Source organism: Puma concolor, chromosome E2 (genome assembly GCF_028749965.1).
Source record: "Puma concolor isolate L17-30 chromosome E2, mPumCon1.1.hap2, whole genome shotgun sequence".
Classification (NCBI taxonomy): Eukaryota; Metazoa; Chordata; class Mammalia; order Carnivora; family Felidae; genus Puma; species Puma concolor.
In genome coordinates, this window is record NC_141681.1 from 1,645,507 (window position 1) to 1,669,599 (window position 24,093).

Here is a 24,093-nt window from a genome sequence, read left to right on the forward strand (position 1 = left end):
CCCGCTGCCCACACGCCCCCTTACTGCGTCTGCTGTGTCCGTTAGTCCCGCCTCCCTCACAGAGCAGAGGGGCCCGGGGGCCGGCCCAGGAGAGCAGGGTGCAGAGCCGAGTTCACGGCCAGCCCTGTCCTCACGAGCTGTGTGGCCTCGGGCAGGCGGGCGGCCTCTCTGATCTCCCTTATCCGCAGCCACAAAACAGGGTGAATTAGGCAGAGCCCAGCATTGTGAGAAGGTCACATGTCAACAGCATGTCAGTAGCTCGGCCGTCTCGAGGGCAGGCCCCGGCCCCCACCTCTCCTGACAGGGTGACCCGGGCAGGGACTACCACCTGTGCCTCAGTTTCCCCACCTGTGACACGGCCCCATCTGTCGTCCCAGCACCTAGCGCCAAGGGCAGTCGCACGGAGCCACGAGGGGCTGCTGGGCTCGCATGGGGCCCGAACACGCCGGGCGCTCGGTGGCCAGCAGACATTCTGTCAGGGTCTCCGGCCGCAGGTGACACCTGTGACCGGAAGCGCTCGAGGGCCACGCTCAGAATTTGTCAGCGAGTGGCTGCAGTCGGGACAGGCCTGACTTTACAGCGGCGGGCCGCACGGTCCTGGTGTGACCCCCGCGGCCCGCGGGCTCTGAGCGAGAGGCGGCGGGATGTCCGGGTGCGTTATTCACGGCCCGCAAGGCTGTCGTCCTAGCTGCCGTGGCGGGACGCGCCTGGCCCGGCCCTGGTGGCCAGCGTGTCCCCTGAGCCTCAGCGCTGCCGGGGCGCGTGATCCACACCCCCGGGGAGAGGGGCTGGCGGGCTCCGCGTCCCGGCACGACCCCCGCCCAGGGCGCAGGGCCGCGGGAGCCGCAGGGGTGCTTGTGTGTGCCCCCAAACCTCAGCTGGGGACACGTGTGCGGTCTAAGTTAGTAACACAGCTGTTGTGGCACTGAAAGCACTTGTGGCCGGGGGTTATTTTCGGCGTCTCTTTAGCAAGTTGCTGAGACTGCCCGGCAGCCCGCGGGAGGGAACACGGGCGAGCGAGGGTGAGCGGGCCGCCGGGAGGACCCAGGCGCCGAGGGCAAGCTGGTAAGAAAACTGCAGAGAGGTCAGGCCCGGGCTGGGCCCGCGGACGCCGGGTGGGGGCCCAGGAGGTGTAGACAGCCGCACCTCTTAGGAGCCTCTAGAAGATCCAGACCCCGGGCGACGGCCCTGCTCTGCCGCGAGGGACGAGCCCCTGCTGTGGTGAGGTCTCCCGTGGCAGCCGGCCGTCCCCTGGCCCAGCCGGGGCGATGGCCAGTGGCCGTCGTCCGTCTTGCCCAGGGCGTGTGTGTGTCACTGTCCCCCGCGGGGCCGGCTGCAGCTCACCAGTGAGAGAGGAACTTAGCGCCACGGCGGGGCCTCCCAGGCTCTCTGAGGGTCCCTCTGGACGACACCTCGCAGAGGGTGAGGGATGGGGACGCTCGGTGGGCTGTGTTTGGCGTCCGCTGTCCGTCGCAGGGCAAGGGCCACCCAGAATCAGTGACCGCCTCTGTGGGAGCCTCCAGAACCGCGTGTGGCTTCCGGGCCCTGGAGCGTTGCTTCCGAGATCGTTCAGACCGGGGGCGAGACGGGCTCCCACTGTGTCATGTCTCCCGGGGAGGGGACAGCGGAGTCGGACTTGGGGCCACGTTCCTGCAGCCCGTCCCCCCTCGGGACAGGAGGCCTGACACGTGTCCTCATGCCAACGCTCGCCTTCGGTCAGTGGTTTCCAAGCCTCTGCTCTCGACGAGCGACCACCCGACACACAAAAGCAATCGGGGGTCGAGCATTTCAGCCCCTCCCCGTGGTAGAAGGTTAACGATTTTCTGTAATCCAGCAGGGCGCCAGGCACCAGCCCTCCGGCCCCAAAGCCCCACCTCTGGTTCAGGCCAAGGGGCCGTTTGCAAATGAAGAAACTGAGGCCAGGCCCCTAGTCTCACCCCCCTGGGCTGGTCCAGGCAGACGTGAGGCCCCAGGCGGGATGCCCTCTCCCAGCCAGGGTGGCTTCTCATGCCCGTGAGGGCAGAACCGTGCAGCTCAGCGAGTCAGGGAGGGGCATTTGCAGGTGTCACTGGGGAGCAGGTCAGTGGATGGGGGGAGCCTGTCATCGAAGCTGGAGGTGTGGAAAGTGTCTGGGGAGAGCGGAGAGCAAAGCCAGCCAGACAGCAGACTCAGGGTGAAGAGAGGGCATTTGCTGAAGGGCTCTGGCGAGGAGGGACCGGCCGGTTCTGTAGCCCAGAGGGGACAGTGCAGCCCCAGGGCCGGAGGCCTGCAGGGCACGTAGAGGGGGTGTCCAGGCCCCAGGACAGCCACGGCTGTGGAGGGCCGGGGCCCAGGGAGGGGGACCCACGTGCCTGCCTCTCCAGGCTGGGTGAGCCAAGAGTCTGCAGAGGTCACTTCCCAGGGCCCCGTCAGGACAGGCAGGGCAGGCGTGGTCTGGAGGGGTGAGCCAACACCCCTCTGTTCAAAGTGAGCGGCGTGAGTGGCACTCTGGGCTGTTGACGGGGAGCCGCTTCTCAGAGCTGACCTTGGCCGCATCCCCGTCCTGAAGAAAGGAGCCCCCACTCCCCGTCCCCGTCCCCCCCAGGCTGCCAGGTCTCAGCCAGCGTGGTGGTGGCCGGAGCCTCGGGAAAGTCCCTTCCTGAGCTCCCAGACTCCCCAGTGGGGCATGAGAGCACGGCCTCTGTGCACAGATCAGCTGGACAGGGTGGGAGGGGCAGGGCATGGGCCTCGTGGACCACAGCGAGAGAGGTGTGCGCGCGAGTGTGCATCTGTGTGTGAATGTGCCTGTGTGTGCAAATGTGCGTGTGCGCAGGTGTCCACGTGCGTGTGCAAATGTGTGTGGGAGTGTGTGTCTGTGTGTGCAAGTGTGTGAATGTGCACGTGCGGTGTGCAGATGTGTGCGCGCCTGTGTGCATCTGTGTGTGCGAACGTGCGTGTGTGCGCATGTGCATCTGTGTATATGTGCGAGTATGTGTGTGTCTGTATGCACGTGTGTGTGCACGGACGTGCATGTGTGCATGTGCGTGTGCAAATGTGCAGGTACATCTGTGCTCGTGTGTGAATGCTCGTCTGTGTGTTTGCATGTGTCCGAGAGTACATGCGTGTGTGTGGTGCCTGTGTGCACGTGTGTGTTCATGTGTGTATGCCGTGTGTGTGCATGGGAGTGTGTGCAGGGATGCTGAGGCAGGGAGTGGCGGGGGGGGTGGAAGGCATGTGTGAGGAGGGGGGTTCAGACCATCACGTGGGGCGTGCATGCACGTGCACAGGGGGCAGGCCGGCGAGCGTGCAGGGAGGGGCTCCGTGTGTGAACTTGGGGAGGTACCTGGAGCAGGTGTCTGGGCAGCTGGCTGAGAGGTCTCCGGGTTGATCAGATAAGCCTCGGGGCTCCCAGAAGTGCCAGAACCGCTTCCCGCATCCAGAGCCCCCTCCGCTGTCACCAGGGCCCTGGCGGCCCACTGTCTGTGACCTCTCTGGTCAGCGAGGCTCGGGCTCCTGAGGCCGGGGGACTGGGTGCGGGCTCAGCCTTTCCCTCCGTCACTTGAAACTGAGGAGGGACGTCTTGTCCCAGGACATTGTGGGTGGTGGGATGCTGACCCCCGTGTCAGGGCACTGGTGACCGACAGTCCTGCTCCGGTGACCACTGCAGGGTGCTCATCACGGTGGGGGGAGGGGGGGCTCATGTCACCTGCTCGTCTTCCACACACACGGCCCCGTGCGTGCAGCAGCCCCACACAGCAGCCAGCCGAGAGCGTCCCCTGCTGGGATCCAACCCCCGTGTCCCAGGGGTCCACCCCCAGCCCTATCAGCCCAGGCACGGGGGCCTCATGCAGGCAGTGGGGCGCCGCTCGGGCCCGTCGTGGTGAAGGTGAGGGCCCCCGCCTTCCAGGGGAAAAGGGGAAGGGGCCAGCAGGTCCCTAGCGGTGGAGAAGCCCCTCTGCCGGTTCACAGTGGACACGGGCCGGGCAGCACGGGGGGTCCTGGGGTGGTGTCCCCACCCCAGAGTGAAGCCAGAGGTGGTGCTGAGCCAAGGCCACGCCTGCCTCGTGGCCACACTCCGGCCCAGCCCCCCAGCCGCTGACCCGGGGCCCCGTGTGCACACCTGTACAGGGTGTCCGGTGCCCCCGTGGCACCGGTGTGGCTCCAGCACCCGGCCGCCCTCTGCTGCCGTCCTCAGCCCACGCCTCCTTCCCACAGTAATGAACGGCACCCACTCGCCGACGGCCGTCAACGGTGCGCCGTCCACACCCAGTGGCTTCAGCAATGGCCCGGCCACCTCGTCCACCGCCTCCCTGTCCACGCAGCACCTGCCCCCGGCCTGCGGGGCGCGGCAGCTCAGCAAGCTGAAACGCTTCCTCACCACCCTGCAGCAGTTCGGCAGTGACATCTCCCCGGAGATCGGGGAGCGCGTGCGCACGCTGGTGCTGGGGCTCGTGGTGAGTCGGGGGTGGGGGGTGGCGAGGGCGCGGCAGAGGGGTGCGGGCCCACCCCCCCGGGCCGGCCACGGGGCTCAGGCCGACGTGAGGTTGTCTCCTCCCTCAGAACTCCACGCTGACCATCGAAGAGTTCCATTCCAAGCTCCAAGAGGCCACCAACTTCCCTCTGCGTCCGTTCGTCATCCCCTTCCTAAAGGTGAGCACAGGCCGGTCCCTGGGCCCGCCACGGAGTCCCAGATCTGTTCCCTGCCCCGCTCTGATAGGGCACCACCCTCTGCCCACACGGGACCCTGGCGGGTACCCCGCGGGAACCGCGCGGACCGGCCAGGGCCGGTTCCTACTAGTTAAGGCCGCAAACCAGCTGCCGGGGTCGGAGGAGCGGCTGCCAGACCCAGTGCTCTAAGAGCTCGCCAGACCAGCCCCGCGTCACGTCACGTGCACTCATCCGCTCGACAGCTCTGTTTTGAGCACCTCCGAGGTGCCACGTGCTGTGTGAGGCTTGGGGACACGGTGGCGAGCAAAGCAGGCAGAGTCCTGGAACCGACGTGCTGGCGGGAGGAAAGTCCAGCAGCCGACGCTGGTACAGATCTGTGGGGGGTGGGGGGGGCGGTTCTGGTGCAGGCTGAGGGGGACGAGGTGGGGAAGCCGTGGGTGAGCGGGGCGCAGACCCTCGTGAGCATCAGGGAGCAGGCCGTGGCTGGAACAGAGTGAGGGAGACGGACCGAGCGCAGATGGAGGCGTGGGGGGTGGCGAGGATGAATGGGTGTCAGATAAACAAGGGTCCTGTGGTCGGTCTCAGGAGCTAAACGGTGGACCGGGGAAGAGATGGTGTTGGGCCAGAAACATTGCTTGTGAGCAGGGCAGGTTCCTGGGCCCCGGCCCGGAGCCCCTGAATCAGAACCTGCATCTTGACAAGGTGCTGGGTGAGGCACTTGCACGCAGAAACGGGACACGCCTAGTTCTAAACCCCACTGGGCCAGCTGCTCTGTTGCCGTACTTCTCAGGGCCTTTACTCCACGGTGAGGATCACAAACCCCCCAGAGAGAGCAAAGGTGAAACGCTTCCCAGATGGGTTTGACCATGCGACCCGTTACCCCGTGCACCTCTGGTGATCAGGGTGCCACAGAGCTCACTTCGGGAGGTGCCGTTTCCCCAGGCCTGCCGTGGCCCCTCCAGCCGGGGGCCCTGCTCAGCTGTGTGGCCGGGCCCTGGTTTGGGGCTGCCTTCCAGAGGGTGTCGAGGACAGACTAGACCAGGTGCTCCTGGATTTGAGCCCTGACCTAAGCCGCTGTGGGCCTGGGCCAAGCTTAAGGGGCCCGCCCCCGCGCCGACTCAGCTTCTGCTACGCTGGAGATCATCCCCGGGCCACTGGGGAGGGTGCACGAAGCGACGTGCGTGAAGAGCGTGGCACGTGCTCGCTCCGCGTCAGGCGTCACATCGGGGGCTTTCAAACGCTCTGCAGACGGGGCGTGCTTTGCAAAGCTGTTCCACGGCCGGCCCTGCGGACCCCACGGCCGCCCCGTGAGGTGGGTGGCTCCTGGGGAACTGCCGCCGTCCCGGTGAACGGCTTCCCGTCGGAAGAGAGGGGGGACGGGCCGGAATCTGGATCCGTCAGGCTCCAAACCCCTGGCCTCTGCAGGGCCTGCCCTGGGCTGGCACCTCATTCCCCGCAGTCCCTGGTCAAGGGGACCCTTGGTCTGGCCCCACATCCGTCACCTCCTCCCTCCTTCCTGCCCTCCCGCCCACACCCTGCTGTGCTCACACCCTGAGCTGGGACAGCAGCAGAGCCCCGGTAGGCCCATCTGGCGGTCATTCGCAACTCGCCGGGAGCCCTGCCCCCGCCTCCCTGCCTCCTCCCGCTTACTGCTGACTCCAGGCTCCCCATCTTTGGGGACACAGTGCGCCTGCTTCTCCCGTCAGATCAAATATTTACAGCAGATGTGCCTGCCCGCTCAGCTGTCCTTGTTTATTGGAGGAGCGGGGCAGGGAAACATCCGGTGTCCCCTGCTCCCGCCCCAGTGGGGCCGCAAACCCCTGCCCGCTGCACCTCCCTCCCCCGGCGTCCTGGGGACACGCCCAGGCCTCGCCCTGCGCGCAGGATCTCCCCTCTGCCCGCGGTGGTCCCAGCGGGCTCCTGGGGCCTTCGTGCCTAGATTGCTCTCGCGGTCATCGGGGCCAGCTGGGCCGTGGGGGCTGCCAGCCACGCTCCGTGCCTGTGACCCCACCCGGGGGCGCTGGGCCAACAGACTGTTGGACAAGGACACACAGTCCGTCCGCCTAACATGGAGCATCCGGGGGCAGCCAGCTCTGTGTGCAGGGCTCCGGGACCAGGTGCTGGCCGGAGCCTGGCCCTGAGGCCCTGCCTGGGGAGCAGCCCCCACCCCGCTATCCCAGGAGCCCCGGCCACGTGAGATCACAACGCTGCCGGGGAGCGTGGCGGGATGCCCCCTGCCCCGCCGCCGTGCCAGCTTGGTCTCCCGTCTGTGGCCTGGGCCGGCGGGGGGCTGCACCTTCGCGGGGATTCACGGCCCGCCTTACAGGGGCCCTCGGAACCGCGGCCCGCAGGAGAGGCAGGCGGTGTGACCCGCTCTGGGTTTGGGTGCTCAGCCTCTCCCACGTTGCCAGCGGCGCGGTGACCCCTCACGGGGGCAGGAATGTGCGAGTCGATTCATATGAAGCTCACAGGAGCCGTCACCCCCGGGGCAGGAGGAGCGGCAGCCTGCACAGGCAGGAAGTTAAGTGACCTGCCCAGAGTCACCCAACAGAGCCCGTGTGGCCTGGCTGCCGGGCCCACAGCGCGCGGGCTGTGTGGACATCAGATGACGGGTTTGCCAAAGCAGGGGACGAACCCTAACCCTTCGTTACCGGGGAGTCATCGGCTCAGCGGACCCCCGGCCGCACCGATTTCCCTTTGGCCTGGGTTCCCGTCTGCGGACAAGGGAGTTCAGGGTCTGTGTCCACAGGGCTTCTGTGACCAGGTCTGCCCGGGTCTTGGCGTAGAGGCCTCCCCTTGCACCCCGGGCCCTGGGAACGGAATGGGGACTCCTCCCCCAGCGTCTCTGAGACCAGGGGCTCCACAGCCTGCACCGGTTGCTTCTGGCCTGGGGTTCCCCTCCCGCCACCCCCACCAAGGACCCAAGACCCCGGAACCCTCTGCTCAGCCCGACACCGTGCGTGGCTACACGGCGGGGCTCTGCAGAGGTGGGGGTTGCTGCCCCGCCCTGCCGGCCCTCCGCCCGCAACCCCAGGCTCCCAGCTGGCCCCGGCCAGCCAGGAGTCCAGATGTTTCCACTGCCCTCACAGCGAGCAGCCGGTGCCCGTGCGGTCCCCACCCTGCTGAGCCAGCCAAGGGGAGGCCGGTCGGGTGGCGGGGGGGGGGGGGGTTGCTGGCAAGGGAGGGGAGGATGTTTGGCGTCTTCAGACCTCCCGGGACCTCCTTTCCCAGCTCACGCTCCTAACGTGTTCGACAGATGGCGGGCTGGCCCCCGTTCAGCTATCCAAATAGAAAAACAGGCCCAGCAGCCGGCTGCTTGATCGGGTCCGGGCCGATGCGCTGACGGGGCCGGGGAGGCAGAGGCAGGAGAAGCCGTGGCGGGTCGGAAATGCAGGAGAAAGTCGGGGAGTTGGATCTATTTACAAATACTTGGAACTTCTGGCTCTCCCAAGCAGCCTGCCGCTGGGCCCCCATCCAGCCCCACCCGCCGCCCCCGCCCCCCACAGCCCTGTGGGGAAGGGGCCGCCTGCGCCCAGCACACGCGTGGGGGTGGCGGGGGCGTGGGGCCCCACCCTGGACTGTCGTTCTCCTGTGCCCTATCGTCCTTCCCCGTAAACGTGGCACCGCATTGTCGTGTCTGTCCACCCGTGGTTGGCAGGACCGTGGGAGGTGACACCTGTGACTGCTCGTGTGCATGGTCTGGGTTCCACACTGCTCGAGGCGGGGCCGGGAGCCCACAGGAGCAGGGAGAGCAGGGGCCCCTGCCTTTATTTATTTATTTATTTTTAATCTTTTTTAAGTTTATTTATTTTTGAAACAGAGAGAGACAGAGCATGAACGGGGGTGGGTCAGAGAGAGAGGGAGACACAGAATCGGAAGCAGGCTCCAGGCTCTGAGCCATCAGCCCAGAGCCCGATGCGGGGCTCGAACCCACGGGCCGCGAGATCGTGACCTGGCTGAAGTCGGACGCTTAACCGACTGAGCCACCCAGGCGCCCCTAGGGGCCCCTGCCTTTAGAGTGAGCTGTGGGGGCTGCTCTCTTCCTCTCTCAGCCTCGGCTTTCCCTCCACGCCGTGGGTAATTGGGTGCCTGCTTCCACGGGAGAAGGCAAGGAATCCTGGCTAGGAGCCCCTCCTTGCCCTCTGCAGATGCCGCTGGGGGAGGAAGCTTGGGGAAGGGGAGAAAACCCCGCCCGGGGTCCAGGGTCTGGGCTTGGGGTGCCACCGCACCTCAGATCACTGTGTGCTTTGGGGCACAGTCCCACCCACGTTCCCAGACAGCAGTGGAGGAACACAAGGCTCAGAGAGGTCTTGCAACTCGCCCGAGGGCACCAGGTGCGGCTGGCCGTCGGCCTCCCCGCCTCGCACGGGAGCACACTGCCGCCTCGGCCTCGGTCAGCAGCGAGTGCGGCCGCCTCTCCCCCTGCAGGCTAACCTTCCCCTGCTGCAGAGGGAGCTCCTGCACTGTGCCCGCCTGGCCAAGCAGACCCCTGCCCAGTACCTGGCCCAGCATGAGCAGCTCCTGCTGGACGCCAACGCCTCCTCCCCCATCGACTCCTCGGAGCTCCTTCTGGAGGTCAACGAGAACGGCAAGAGAAGGACGCCTGACCGGTACATGCGGGGGGTGGGGGGGGGACGGGGCATCCTGTGGCCAGGAGGGAGGTCGGGGTCAGGGGAGCTGCCTCTCCAGAGCTGCCTCTGGTCCCCCAGCTCAGCGGGCACCCAGCAGCAGGGCCGACCGAACACGGGCTGACACTGCTGTGTTCCGTGGCCTGTGGCTAGTGGCTGAGACCGCTGAGCGTCACCTGCCAGGCCACCGCACGGGGCTGGGACGAGGCATCCCGAGGACTCAGATGGCCCCCTGGGAGGACCGGGAAGGGGGCAGGAGGCAGTTCGTGTGGCACAAATTGCCTGGCTCCTCCTTTCGGGCCAGACGTGGAGCCGAGTGTCCCCAGGACTGGTCCTCGGTGCCAGTCACAGACCTGCCGGAGCGTACCTGTCCACGTCCTTGCTCCCCAACACGGGCACAGGTTCTTGACCCCTGGCCCCAGGAGGCCACCCACCAGCGGAGGTGGGGGGGGGGGGGGCAGGGGGAGTGGAGTTTGAAACAAGACCCAGAGGAGGGACAGCAGGGGCAGGGGCTGGGCAAGGCTCTCTCTGTGCCCACGCCTGTCTCCCTCTCACCCCTCTGGCCTGGGCTGTTGTCCACGGCTCATGGTCTGTGACCCCCCGCCCCCGCCCGCTCTTCCGGTCAGGACCAAAGAGAATGGGTCAGACCGTGACCCGCTGCACCCCGACCACGTCAGCAAACGGCCGTGCACCCTGAGCCCCGCCCAGCGCTACAGCCCCAGCCACGGGCCGCCCCAGCCCACGCCGCCACCGCCGCACTACCGTCTGGAGGACATGGCCATGGCCCACCACTTCCGTGACCCCTACCGCCATCACGAGCCCCGGGAGCTGCGGGAGCGCCATCGGCAGCTTGGTGAGCAGTGCTGGGGGGCACACGTGTGTGCTTCCACACTCGCGCCTGCGTGTGGCTGGGGGAGCAGAGGGCTGTGGTGTGCGCGGCAGCGTGGGGGAGGCTCGCTGACATCCTGACCTTGTCTGTCCAGGAAGGATGCTGAGGAAACGGGTGTGGAGAAAAGATTTGATGGGGTGGGGGCCCTGGGGCCCAGAGGGAAACCCCACCCTGTCTGGGCTGTGACCCTTAGGGAGGGCCATCCTTCCCTGACCTCTGTCACGGGGTCTGACGTCCCCCACCCCCAGGGCCGTGGCGGGGGGTGGGGGGGGGCCTCTGTCGCCCAGAGGAGGCGCAGGTACAGAGCCAGGGGGCACGCGGGCTCTCGGGGTGCAGCGGGGCCCGGCGCAGCCAGCCGGGAAGAGACCACTGTGAGGTAGGGTGGGCACGTGGGGAGTCTCCCAAGTCACGGGCACCGTGGCTCCAGCCTCCGGGGCACCCCAGGGAAAGCACAAAGACTCATGAGCCCTCGTTGAGCACCACCGACCGCACACACCCCACCCTGCCGTCCGAGCAGGGTGACGACGAGCCTGATGACACCAAGTGTGAGTGCCCCGTCACGGTGGGTGAGCTGTGCCTGGAGGAAAGAGATGTGGGAGCCGGGCTGTCAGGGGACAGAGGGATCGGACCTCCACCGGGTCCCCGCTGTGCGTCCCCGCTGGGTCCTGTGTCCTCTGCCTCAGTCCCTTCCTCTGTCAGCTGATCCAGTGGGAGTCCGCACTGCAGGGTCGGAGGGACTCGCCACAGGGCCTGGCACGGTGAGGCCTGGGAGTGAGGCCAGTCCTGCGACCTGTGCCTGCGTCGTACTCTTCATCCATTACAGGAGGCAGCACACCCTGCTGCTTGTGTGTGTGACGCATCCACAGGCCCGGAGCACAGATGAGGAGGCCCAGAGAGCATAATTCACGTGCCCAGAGCCTTCTAGCCGCGCCTGTCTGATCTCCTGACCCTCCTCTGTGCTGGGGACTCAGATGAATGGGGCCGGCCCACAGCCAAGGGGCTCCCGGTGGGGGCGGGGGGTGGGGGGGCGGGTAGGAGGCTGGAAACAGCCGCTCCTGAGAGCCCCAGGGCACCCGTGGGGGCCCAGAGGCAGGGTCAGCAGAGGCCTTGCCCTGTACAAGGCCGTCTCCCCGCCCCCACCCCGCGGAAGCGTCCAGGGCCTGGGCCCAGGCAGCAGGTGACAGCGTCTGGCTCCCCGCGGCCGGGTCGGGCAGGTGCTAATTCCCACCCGCTTCTGCTAATGCAAAAATAAACGCCAGCTGTCAGGCAGATCTCAGCCACTATTTTGGTTGGGGCGTTGGCGCAGGCCCCGGGGTCCGCGGGTGGCGGGGCAGGGTGGCGGACGGTGGCCGTGGCCGCTGCCTCTCACTCCTCCTGCAGCGCGAGGTGGCCCGGCATGTCTGGGGGGCTAGGAGACCGCCAGGGCCTGGAAAAGGCTTAAATAGAGAGACCTCAGCCCAGGAAGCCCTGGTCAGCCCCGGGCCACCCAGCATAGGCTTGAGGCACCACCAGCGTGGGGCTGAGAGCATTTGATGTGTCAAAAAAATCACGTGAGGACGATCAGACACTGTTGCCTTGGCGTGAACTTCTCAGTTCCGAGTTGTTTTCTTTGTCATCACCGGGCTTGGCGGGGAGGGCACCCCATTGTTTCAGTCTTTGGAGCTGTACTAGCCAGCAGCTGAGGGCACTGTTATGGCTTGGGCTGACCTTGGGTGACCTTGAGCAAACACATCCCCTGAGCAGCCTCGGTGTTCTCATCTGTAGGATGGGAATGACCACAGAACTCCCCCTGGAGGCCGACAAGGGGTGAAGCGCTTGGCACAGAGCCCTGCTGGGTACCTGGGGCCCTCCCCTCCTGGGCATTTCCTGAAAGCCTTCTCACGGCCCCAGGAGGCAGGCAGGGCAGGGAAACTGAGGCACAGAGTGGTGAGGGGAGGGGCCTGGGGTCCCCTGGGGAACGAGTGTTGGGGCTTCTGGTTTCCCAGACCCCACTGCCTCCCAGGGGACCACACTTGGACCCAGCTGCTGAACCAGAGCAAGCCTCTTGCCCAGCTGGAGCTCGGCCCAGGAGACACAGCAGCCCTGCCCTGGGGACTGACACAGCCAGCTGGGGGGACTAAGAATAAACAAGGAAGCCGCCAGGATTGTTTGACAAGCGGATATGCGTGGGGCTGAATGAATTCTGAAGGGCTCAGGGTTGCTGAGGAGAGGGCCTGGGACCTGGGCTTCGAGGGATGTATAGAAGTCCAGCTGGCTGAGAGGAACGGGTACAGCATGAGCTGTGAGCCACTAGTGAGCCCCTGGGGGCTTCTGAGAAGTGGCAAGGCCGTCGAAGTGAAGCCTGGGGCAGCTACCATGGGCAGCAGGGGCAGGAAAACCGAAGGATGCTGGATTTGGATGCAGGGAGGTGGGGGAGGGGTGGCCAGGCCTAGACTGAGGGATGGGAACCCGTCTCTTCCTCCCAAGCATTGACTAGAGGCCAGACCTGTTCTTGACCTCCCCCTAAAGGCAGTGGACAGAGGGTCAGTGCCCAGGGCCCCCTTCCTCCCCCTCTCCACTTTCCTGAGGTGGGCAAAGCCCATGCACTGGGCCTGGGGAGCACGACGCATGACCTAGCGGGCCCAGGGCAGTGCCTGGGATGAGTGGCGCGGCCCGGGGAGCAAGGAGCTGTACCTGGTGGGCACAGGGTGGGGCCTGGAGGACAGGGGAGGGGCATGGGGCGGAGCCGGGGGGGAGGGTACAAGCAAGCTAGGGCACGGGGTGGAGCCTGGAGGACATGGGCGGGGCCCGGGGCACAGGGTGGAGCCTGAGGGATGGAGAGAAGGCCTGGGGTGTGGGGCATGGGGCGGAGCCTGGAGGACTTGGGCGGGGCCTGGGGCACAGGGCGGAGCCTGGAGGACTTGGGCAGGGCTTGGGGCACAGGGAAGAGCCTGGGGGACGTGGACGTGGACGTGGACGGAGCCAGGGGGCATGGGAGGGGCCTGGGGCACAGGGCGGAGCCTGGGGCACAGGGCGGAGCCTGAGGGATGGAGAGAAGGCCTGGGGCCTGGGACAAGGAGCAGGGCCTGAGTGTCCACACCACCCTACAGCGGTACACGGGTCCCGGCAGGAGGAAGTGATCGACCACCGCCTCACGGAGCGGGAGTGGGCAGAGGAGTGGAAGCACCTGAACAACGTGAGTGTCCAGGCCCGAGGCCACGGTACCACCCCTACTCCCGGGGTTCCGCCCAGCCCGCGGGACTCCGGTGCTGCGGGGGGTGGGGGGTGGCAGGCTCAGTGCCGGCTTGGCTTCGGCCTGCGCCTGCCTGCCTCAGCCCGCCCTCCGCTCTGGGCAGCCCCTCAGAACCATCCCTTCTCTGCCCCAGCAGAGCAGCTCTGTCTCTGGGAGAGAGGGGCTTTGGCCTGGCGTTGGGACCCCTTCAACATCGCTTTCGGGGTCATCTCTCCCCTGCTGCCTTCGTGGGGAGGGAGCCCAGGCAGGTGTGGTCCCCAGGGCAGAGCACAGCCCTGACAGTTGAAAGGAGAGCCCCCAGCCCCTGTGTTGGAACAGAACTCCCCGAGAGCCTGGTCTTCCCTCCCACCCCCCCGTGCTTGGTGCCTTTCCAGGCAGTGGAGGCAGATTTTCGCACTGTTGCCGGGAGCTCGCTGTGGCCAGCCCTCGCGGACAGTGGGCTGGCCCAGGCCCGGGGTGCGAAAGGTCCCTGGCCGTCGCCCACCCTGAGCGGCCACACCCAGCCTGCGTGCTCACGGCCACCGCCCGCCCGCAGCTGCTGAACTGCATCATGGACATGGCTGAGAAGACTCGACGGTCGCTCACCGTGCTGCGTCAGTGCCAAGAGGCCGACCGCGAGGAGATCAACCACTGGATCCGGCGCTACAGTGACACCGAGGACGCCAAGAAGGGCCCCGTGCCTGCCGCTGCCCGGCCCCTCAACAGTTCCGTGGGTGCAGAGGGGTCTCAGCTAGGTGCGTGCTGAGCGGGTGTCAGGGAGACCGGGGGGTGCGCTGCAGGGGCGCCGAAGACCGAGGCCAGCACCCCCATTCTGGCAGTCGCTGCAGTAAAGTACAGCCCAGGAGTTTCCCTGCAAAAGGACGTGCTTTTGTGCTCTGCATAAAGATGCTGCCTGACTCGCGGGAAGCCTAGACTCAGGGTGCCAGCAGCCAGGGGCCCCCAGGGGTCTCCAGTCGCTCTGTGGATGATGACCACGGAAACCAAGACAGATCCAAGAGGGCCCAGGTCCACCTGGACCCAAGCTGCTTCAGCTCAGGGCACCTCCATCCCGGCATAGCCCTGCCCCACACCAGCAACTGATACAGGGTTTCCGGCCACGGGCACCTTGGGGACCCCCCCCAAGGACACACACCAGGACCCCCTTACCCAGCTGGGCGTGGCCCCGTTCTGTGCGTGATGCTGGCACCCCCTGTGTTTCAGACGCCCACCGGGAGTTCATGCCCAGGACCCTCTCTGGCTACATGCCCGAGGAGATCTGGAGGAAGGCTGGTGAGTGGGGTCGGCCTGGGGAGTGGGGTCCGACCCTGCGGGAGGGGGTGGAGTGCATTTAGTATTCCGGGTAGGACACCTGTCCACCCTCCATCTGCAGGCGAGTGAGCAAGCCGCGTGGCAGAATAGCACGGGTCCCTCGGTTCTGCTCGCACACATGTGCACACACACACACACGTGAGAGGTGCCGAGGGAGTGCCTGTGGCCATGGCGCTGAGCACATCGCCTCATGGGGACAGACTTTGGGAGCCAGTGGCCAGCTTGAGAAAGAAGGGGGGAGCTCAGCGGAGGTGGTGGCAGTGGAGAGGAGCGCGCGCCCCCCCCCCCATACGTTTTGATTAGTGGATGGATTCACCGTGAACTATCAGGACGAGGGAGAAAGTCTCAGGGTCTGGAACACAAGGCAAGTGGAGCGTCCCCACCCAGAACTGGAGGCTGAAGGGCCACAGACAGGCAGCAGCTGCCCGGAGCAAGGCAGGGCAGGGCACAGGCCTGAACCGGAGGGTGGGGTCCTCACTTCCCTCGGCCCGTCCCCTCTGCCTCCGTCTGGTGACCCGGGGGCTGGCAGCTCACCACAACGAGTGTGCACAGGGGAGCCCCGCTAATCCCACCCCACCCTCCCCACACTGCTGCAAGAAGGGCACTGCCGGTAAACTGAGGCAGGCGTGAGAGGCAGGCAGGCGTGAGAGGCACTGCCAGGTAAACTGAGGCAGGCGTGAGCAGCTGTGAGTGGTTCCCAGGGTTGGGGAGCACAGTGTAATCCAAACAGGTGCTCTGGCTCAGCTCTGAACAGCAGGCTTCTCTGCGGACGTGAGCAGGCCGCAGGCGGCGAGTGGGGGTGGTGACAGAGGGCTTTGGGAGTGACAACGATGCAGAGGCCTAGACGGGGTACCCCCCCAGACTGCTTCTAGATGGGCCACAGGGGAAGCTGACTGTTGGTGGGGCAGAGGTACAGCTGTGGTTCTCAAAGTGGGTGCCGAGACCCGGCATCAGCATGGCTTGGAACCCCGTTAGGAACACAGGTTCTCGGGCCTTCCCCAAGCCCGTTGGATCCAGGTCACGGGTGGGCTCGGCCCCTGCCCTCCAGGGCGGTACCACCGCACCCTGAGGTTTGGAACGACGGGATAGATTCAGGCCTGGGAGACGCCCCCACGACCACGCCTGCGCTCGCCTGCCCCGTCGCTGGGGCACAGGCCCCGGCCACAGCACGAGGCCTCGGGGAGCAGTTGGGCCGGGCCACGTGACCACGGCCTGCACCTCCTTTGCAGAAGAGGCTGTGAATGAGGTGAAGCGGCAGGCGATGTCGGAGCTGCAAAAGGCGGTGTCGGACGCGGAGCGAAAGGCCCACGAGCTCATCAGCACAGAGCGCGCCAAGATGGAGAGGGCCCTGGCAGAGGCCCGGCGGCAGGCCTCAGAAGATGCCCTGACTGTCATCAACCAGCAGGAGGACTCCAGCGAGGTAGGGCCACCCAGCCTCCAGGTTCCAGACCCTGAAGCCCCACTCTGTCGCCTCCCAGCCTCATGACCTTGGGCGGCCGGTGAGGCGGGTTCCCTGGGCAGATGTGGACGCTGAGGGCTCCAGAGGGTAGGTGGCTGGCTCTAGGCTGCGCCCTAGGAAGTCACAGGCCGTTCAACCTGTGACTCAAACCTCGGCCAGGAGACGCTGAAGCCCGCGCTCGCAGTAACCTGTGAAAGCGGCAGCCGCGAGGGGCGTGGAGACCCCACGTGGCATTTACAGGACGTCCTCAGCTACAGCCCGCGCAGCGGGCACGTGAGAGGCCTCGTCATGCTGGTGCCCCGGCATCCGGAGGCTGGCCGGGGTCAGGCAGGTGCAGGGAGGCCCTTTCCTCCTGGTCCGAAAAGGACTCGATGTCAGGGAAGTTAGGGAAGGGGGGAAAGCGTGGCCAGGAGGGAGTTCTAGAACTGTCCTTTGGGACAGGACACGTCTCGAAAACACCATGGTACGTGTGTGCTTGGGCCAGCCTGGAGGGTCGGCCCCCGTGTCTGCTCCGGCTGCTCCAGCAGACAGCCTGAGCTCCAGAGAAGCAGGCAGGTCAGAACGGGCAGACCTCCCGGGGGCAGGTGCCAGGGAAGACGCCACGCCGTAGCAGTGACGTGGGAACAGAGTCCTGGAGGAGGTGAGCCAGGCAGGCAGGGATCTGGGGGAAAATTGCCACCCCGAGGAGGGAGCAGCAAAGACAGAGGCCGGGGGCATGCCTGGCAGAGTGAGGACCACAAGGAGGCCGACGTGGCCGAGCGGAGAGCGCCAAGAGGCTTCGGCGGCTAGCTAGACACTGGGCCTTTGTCCTGGGCGGGTGGTTGAGGTTACCGCTCGTCCACAGAAAGGGAGCAGAGGCCCAGTGGCCCAGGCGGGTGTGCGCGAGGCAGGCCTGGCCGTGCACCCCACGTTGGAGCCTGGCAGTCTTTGGCCAGAGCTGCCGCGTTCTGTGGTCAGAGCCCAGGTGAGCCCAGGAGGGCTTCCTGGAAGAGAGGAGCGGGGGGTGCTGTGGCTGCCTTCCCTCGCGAGGACCCCATGGTCCCGCACACTCAGCATAACCCTGTCTGGAGTGGGCGGAGCTGTGTGCCTCCGTGGTGGGAGCCCACCCCCCAGGAGGGCCCAGCCAAGTGGCCATGTCCACTGGGGGCCGCCCACAAGCTGTGGTGAGGTCGGGCTTTTCTCTTGTCACCCCATGATGCGTGGCCGGGTCCCCATGATGCCATGGCCGCGTCCCCGTGACCCCGTGGCCAGGTCTCCATGATGCCGTGGCCACGTCCCCATGACTCCATGGCCTCATCCCCGTGACGCCGTGGCCGAGTCCCCGCGATGCCGTGGCCGCGTCTCCGTAACCCCGTGGCCAGGTCTCCATGATGCCGTGGCCACGTCCCCATGACTCCATGGCCGCATCCCCGTGACCCTGTGGCCAGGTCTCCATGACTCCATGGCCGCATCCCCGTGACCCCCTGGCCAGGTCTCCATGATGCCGTGGCCACGTCCCTGTGACCCCGTGGCCAGGTCTCCATGATGCCGTGGCCACGTCCCCATGACTCCATGGCCGCATCCCCGTGACCCTGTGGCCAGGTCTCCATGACTCCGTGGCCGCGTCCCCGTGACCCCGTGGCCAGGTCTCCATGATGCCGTGGCCACGTCCCCGTGACCCCGTGGCCAGGTCTCCATGATGCCGTGGCCGCGTCCCCGTGACCCCGTGGCCAGGTCTCCATGATGCCATGCCACCTCCCTGTGACCCCGTGGCCAGGTCTCCGTGACTCCGTGGCCGCGTCCCCGTGACCCCGTGGCCAGGTCTCCATGATGCCGTGGCCACGTCCCCGTGACCCCGTGGCCGCATCCCCGTGACCCCGTGGCCGGGTCCCCATGACACGTGGCCGGGTCCCAGTGGGGTCGTTTGCAGTGCGTGCTTACCCCGGTCCGTGGCCGGCCAGGCCGCTTTGGGGATTCGGCCCCAGGCACGCCCCGCAGGCCCCCCTGACCGTGTCCCCCTCCTCCAGAGCTGCTGGAACTGCGGGCGCAAGGCCAGTGAGACCTGCAGCGGCTGCAACGCGGCGCGCTACTGCGGCTCCTTCTGCCAGCACAAGGACTGGGAGAAGCACCACCACGTGTGCGGCCAGAGCCTGCAGGGCCCCGTGGCCGCCGTGGCCGACCCGGGGCCTGGACAGCCCGACGCCACCGCCGGCCTGGGCCCCTGCCTGCCCACGGGCGCCGCCAGCCCCAGCGAGGCCAGCTCCGCGGGGCCCTCCCGCCCCGGCTCCCCCGGCCCGCCCGGACCCCTGGACGCCGCGCCCCGCTGACCCCCAGACCCCGCCGCCCGGCCCCCCACCCCCCCCCCCCCCGCGGCCACCGCGCCCTCCGGCCCCACCCGGCCCCGGCACTCCCCCCCACCCCCCCACCCCCCCCCCCCCGGGTCCGCCGGCCGCCGCCCCCGACCCTGGGGCCCTGGGAGCCGGCCGGAGCCGCTGCTGCTACTGCGTCTCTCCAAAAGAAAACAGAACCGACAAAAACCGCATCAACGCAACTTCCTCAGCAACCTGGCGGCCCCCCGCCGCGACCTCGCGCGTCCTCAGAGACCTCCCGCCAAGCTTTAGACGGCAGGGCGGCCGGGGCGCTCATGGCACTCTGCCTGCCGCCCTCGTGCCCTCCGTTCTTCCGTCTGACTTTCACACGCTGTCTCTTTAACGAACAAAATCTAGTCGTTTGGTGGCTTATGTTTTCGGTGAAGAATTTTGGGGGGTTTTGTGGAACAGAACTACTCAGAAACGGACCCAGGAAATGGGGCTTTTGTCCCCTTCCCGGTTAAAACGGGAGACAGAAAATTGTCGTGTTGTAGCTGGAGGTCTGAGCCGCCGCGACACGGAGGCCGCCCCGGGGGCGTGTGGCCAGCGCGGTGAAGACGGTAAGAAGAATTTCGATTTCCGACTCGAGAAACATGGTTTGCTTTCAGGTTATTTTTTTTTTCCTTTAATGTCAAACTCTTTGGCTTTAAGTAGAAATCCAAAAAGGTTTTTGAAAAACAGGGAGGGAAGCGCGCCTGCCAACTACCTTGCCAGCTAGCCAGCCAAGGACGCCGAACACACCTCTGCTCCAAAGGAAACCCAAAAAGCAAACACAAAACGTCAAAATCCAAAACGTCTTCGTCACTGCCAAAGCACCTTTCCCACGGTTTTACCCCACTCCTGGATTTGTTCATCTGTCGTCCCGTCGTCTCGCTCTGATTCCGTGTTTGGGGTGCGGGCACTCGGGGTCTGGAGGGCGTCGCCCGGCAAGAAGCAACGTGTCTCTTTTCCACGACGGCAGGGCCTCGGCCGGGCGCGCCGGCCCCGCGTGGACACGCGTGCGGGGGACGCCCCCGTCTGTCCTCTGTCCTCACGCCCTCTGTGAATCTTCATCACGTTGCACGTTTCCCGCTTGTGAGAAAGCGCTCGCGTGTCCTTCCCAGGAGAGAAGAGTTCCGAAACGAAACTGTGACAATCTCTCGGGTTGATTCTTGACGGCTTTTCGAAGCACCAGGAGACAGCAACTGGGCCTTCGGACTCCTGCTTCTCCGCGTCTCCTCCTCTACCTCTCCTCCCGCCCCACGAGGCCGTCCCACCGCCACCCCCCTCCCCCCGCCCCGGCCCCCGGCCCCGCAGCCGCCGCACCTGCTCCCCTCTCTTCACACTGTCGCAGAAATAGGAGAAAAGCCGCAGACAGGAAGGGTCTGCCCTCACCGCGCCTGCCGGACTCTCGGTCAGCTGTATATAACCCCGCGTCCCTGTCCAGCTGCTCCTTGGGGAGGTGGTCTCTCGGACCCCCCGGCCCTGTCCCCTCCCCCCACTCAGCCGCCCCGATGATCTCAAGGAGGCAACGAAGGAGTGAGGAGAGCCTCACGCGTACTCCCCGGGAGGGAAAGAGCAGACGCGGCCCACGATCCGGCCGGCGTCGCCGTGAGGAATTCCCGGGACCGGAGGGCAATACGGGGCGTGAGCAGCCGCTGAAGTGGGGGTTCCTGGGCGCCCCGCCCAGAGGCAAGTCAGTGGTATAATGCGTTAATGTGAATGTACATAGTCCTCGCAGAGGTCCCAATGATGATGTTCATGGCGACGGTAATTAAAAAGGGATGTTTGCCAAATAAAAAAGAGAAACCGCGGAAGCATGTGAGGTTTAGGAAGTAGATTCTCAAAGAAACCGGAACCGTGTTCCTGCGGGGAGCAGTGGGCTTGTTCGCTGTTGTTTTTTCGGAGTTGTAAGAATCCATCGTGCAGGCGCAGAGAAGGGGTTCCGCGCGGCTGCCTCGGACCGGGCGCCGCCCCGAGCCCCGCCTCACAGCAGAACCCAATTCTGAAAGTCGCGATAGACCCATCTCATCCTCCGGAAATTTCCCCAGGCTCCGGCCACGGGTCTGCGAACCTCTCAGAGGTTTGCTTCCGTGGGTTCCAGAAAAGCAAGGACCAGTTTGGGATTGGGGCTCTGGATGAGCCGGTGGAAGCCTGCCACAGTGTTTCCAGGCCTCTGTCTGTCGCGCGCGGGTGTCGGACCTATTAAAATGGTGGTTTCGGCTGTGCCCCTCGGAGGACCGAGGTGGTGCTGGTGAGTGGCTGTGTCAGAAGCGCATCTGTCCCGGGTACGTGGGGGGGTCTGGGTGGGCAGATCTAAGGCCCCGATGACGCGTGTCCCTGACCTCAGGACTGGGGTGAGGTATGGAGGAGCCAGCCTGTTCCCCTCCCCCTCACGAGGTCGCCCTTTGGGGATCAGGAGACACATCAGAGAAAGTAGCATGTTGGCAGCCGGTGGTGTCCCAGCCACACCACAGGCTGAGGGTCCGAGACGGGACAACCCCTCCCACCCTCTCTGCTCTGGGAGCTGGTGTTCCTGTGGGTCACTGTGCTCAGGCCGCGTTCAGCCAAAGACCTCGCCGCGGAACCAAACACGGATGGCTGGCTTCGGGGAGGAGGAGGGCAGGCGGAGTTTCTGCATTGGGGGTCGGACTGGGACCAGGGCACGGCTGTGCCCCTGCCTCTCTTGTGCCGAGAGGGGACCCGCACACAAGCAGGTGTAGCCTCCTGCTCTCTGCCCAGCGGCTGTCCTGCCCTGCCGCTTCCCGAGCTTATAAACCATGGGCCCGCAGCGCAGCGTGCGAGGGGCTCCTTCCCGCCAGCCACCGCCAGGGTTAGACACAACACGCGGGTGACCCAGAAGCTCAGGGAGATGCCGCTTCTCATACAGCCTCCTTCCACCCAAATCAAACCAAAACGGCACCTCTGCTGTTCTGAGACCAAAGCTCCCACAGGAAGGCGGACTGAGGCGGGCAGGCAAGGTGGCAGCCAGGACTCCAGGCCATAGCGCCGAGCCACGTACGATAGACGGATGGGGGGGGGGGGAGGGGACAACAGAGTGGATGCTGGCACCCTAGACCCTCTCTGCCACCCCCCAGCGTGACCCCCCGACCTTTCCCACCCCCTCCTCCGTCTCCTTGTTTCCCATCCTAGGACATGTCACCGTCCCCAGGTGATGTCTGGGGGGGGTGACAGTGCCTCCCATCCCACGTGTAAGCGGGCGGGCACCCCCTCCCCCAGGCTCCATCTGAATAGAGGGTCTCCATCCCCACAGCTCACCAGGCCGTGGGACAAGAGGAGCTAGACACCCAGGCAAGGGGCTTCCCCGGGGCCCCCCAGGCGGGGCCCCTCATCAAAGCCCCTAGAGGTTCAGCGGCAGAAGGAGACGAACAGGAGGGGGGCCGGGAGGGTTAGGGTTTGGTTTCATCCCAGTGACAGTGGTGGGAAGGGATCAGGACAGGCCCCGCCCTGCTCCTGTTTGCCAGCTTTCCCAAACGCATCCTCAAAATGACACCAAAGCTCCTTCACCGTTCCAGCCTGCTCTAGCCGGCATGTCTGGCCATCATTCTTCCCGTCCCCGCAGCCAACCTACAATTGTTTCTTGATTCTTTTCTTTCCCCAGCTCGCTCTTCTGACCAATCCGGCCGTCTGGCCCTCCGCCAAGCCAGTCATCCATCCATCCATCACCTCTCCCTCTGCCCACCCAGCCACCCACCTCTCCGTCCACCCACCTATCCATCCTCCCTCCCTCCCTCCCTTCCATCCATCACCTCTCCCTCTGCCCACCCACCCAGCCACCCATCTACCTGCCCACACACCTATCAAGCCATCCATCCACCCGTCCATCTCCCAACCCACGCGTCCACCCACCTACTCACCCGTTCAGCCAAATACCCGCCCATCCACGTGTCCATCCATTGCTGTGTCCCAGCTGTCACCCGATTCCACCCTCCCCCATTCATACTTCCACCCGATCACCACCTGCCTCTCCACCGGTCCCCCCCTATACACACCACACACGTCATCTGTCCGTTCTCCGATCTAACCCACGCAGCCGTGCCTCAGTCCGTCCGCCCTGTTCACCTCTCCATCCACCGCACCCAGAGTAGCATCACCAAGTCCCTCGGTGTTCCAAAGCTATGAGGGCATTTTGGATTTCCCGTGACCTTAACTGCCCTAAAGGAATCTGCCCGTGGGCACGGCCAGCCTCCCCCAGCACCTCAACCATTGGTCCCGGCCTGCCGCAGCGACAGATAAGGCAGTACTGCGAACGTTGTGAGGAGATCGGACCAACGTCCCAGCGGTAGCTTTGGCCGGTCTGGGCCCGCCTGGCAAGTGTGGTGGCCGTGGGCCAGGAGTGCTCATTGGGAGGTGGCCCACACACCTGCTCAGGGGCCCTGTGACCAGGGCCACCGGTCAGGGTGAACACATTCCCTGGCAGGACCCCAACATTGTGGGGCAGGCCGCCCTCTCCTGTCCTTGTCTCCGGGGGTCGCTGCCTAGAGGAGGTGGCCTCAGGAAAGGAGAGGGTGGGGGAAGAGAGCGCCCAGCGCTCCTGCAGTTCTTCCCCTCCCCAGGTGCTCGAGGCTGGCTCTGCCCACGTCCCACTCCCGCCTCCCATCCCGGGGTGGCAGACTCTGCAGATTGGCCATTTAGAGCTCCGGAGAGATGGAGGAACAGACCCTGCCCAAGCTGAACTTGGCCGATGGCGGGGGGGCGGGGGGGATTCTCCCGGACACTAGAGGCCCCCGTGCCACAAGGGGCGTTTCCCAAACAGGGCTGGGACCGCAGGTGGTCCTGCTAGCAAATCTGCAGGAGAAGGAGCCAGGGAGCCAGACCGGGGCACATCTACTCCTCCGCCTGTCCGGAGGAGGCCCGGCGTCTGCAACGGCACCTGTCCGCTCCCACGGTTCTGGAAGACTCCATCTTGCATGCTTTCTATTCCTTCTTCCGCTCAGCCGGCCCCTGGAGTACCACCCCAAGGACCCCCTTGTGGCAGCAACGCAACATCTGGACTCAAAGTGGAGCCTGTTGTTTGCACGTCGCAACGGAGGCAGGGGCGCCTGTCCACCTGGACAGAGGAGCCCAGCCGGGCTGGTCTTCACGGGCCAGGGCAGGCCACCCACAGCCTCAGGGGGACTGGATGGATTTTCCTCTTCTTTTTCCAACTCCCCAAAACGAGTTGGACCGAGCGTCGGTTCGTTTCCCTGTAGCGGGTTTTCCCCAGCACCGCGGGACCCGTGGCATGCCGTCCCCGTCGCGTGTCCCCTGACGTGCTTTGTCTGACCTGGGTGCTGTAAGACGTCATGATTCAGGTCACGTCCGTTATCCGTGCCTGTAATAAAGCCAACGTTTGCCATCACGGGCTGTGCCTCTCCTCGGTTCCGGGTGTTTATTCACCGGAGACGTCCCGGGGGCTCCCTGGGAGCCGTGTGCGAGCGGCAAGGCCCTGCCCTCTGGGGGTGGGCAAAGGGGTGACCTGAGTTGGGGCTGAACGGGAATGGGCCTCCTGGCTGGGTTCACCCACAGCCTCCCATGTGTTTGCACGTGGGGTGAACTTTCAAAGGCTGTGTCCGCTAGGTGATCTGGGTGACCTTGGGCCC

At 65.8% G+C, this 24,093-nt stretch overlaps 1 protein-coding gene across 9 annotated transcripts in view; it reads left to right on the top strand.

Annotated features, from left to right (window-relative positions):
* Positions 1–18,488, top strand: part of CBFA2T3 (CBFA2/RUNX1 partner transcriptional co-repressor 3) — an 81,631-nt gene extending 63,143 nt beyond the window's left edge. For 8 of the 9 annotated variants that reach the window (XM_086688689.1, XM_086688690.1, XM_086688695.1 and 5 more), the window contains 9 exons: positions 4,195–4,433; positions 4,540–4,629; positions 9,076–9,257; positions 9,902–10,128; positions 13,254–13,339; positions 13,932–14,130; positions 14,597–14,665; positions 15,934–16,124; positions 18,170–18,488. In XM_086688689.1, the coding sequence (XP_086544815.1) occupies positions 4,195–4,433; positions 4,540–4,629; positions 9,076–9,257; positions 9,902–10,128; positions 13,254–13,339; positions 13,932–14,130; positions 14,597–14,665; positions 15,934–16,124; positions 18,170–18,469 (1,583 nt within the window). In that variant the 3' untranslated portion in view covers positions 18,470–18,488. Of the gene's footprint in view, positions 1–637; positions 1,066–4,194; positions 4,434–4,539; positions 4,630–9,075; positions 9,258–9,901; positions 10,129–13,253; positions 13,340–13,931; positions 14,131–14,596; positions 14,666–15,933; positions 16,125–18,169 lie in introns of those variants that run through there. The other variant, XM_086688696.1, reaches the window with a different exon arrangement.
* Positions 18,489–24,093: the final 5,605 nt, after the last annotated feature.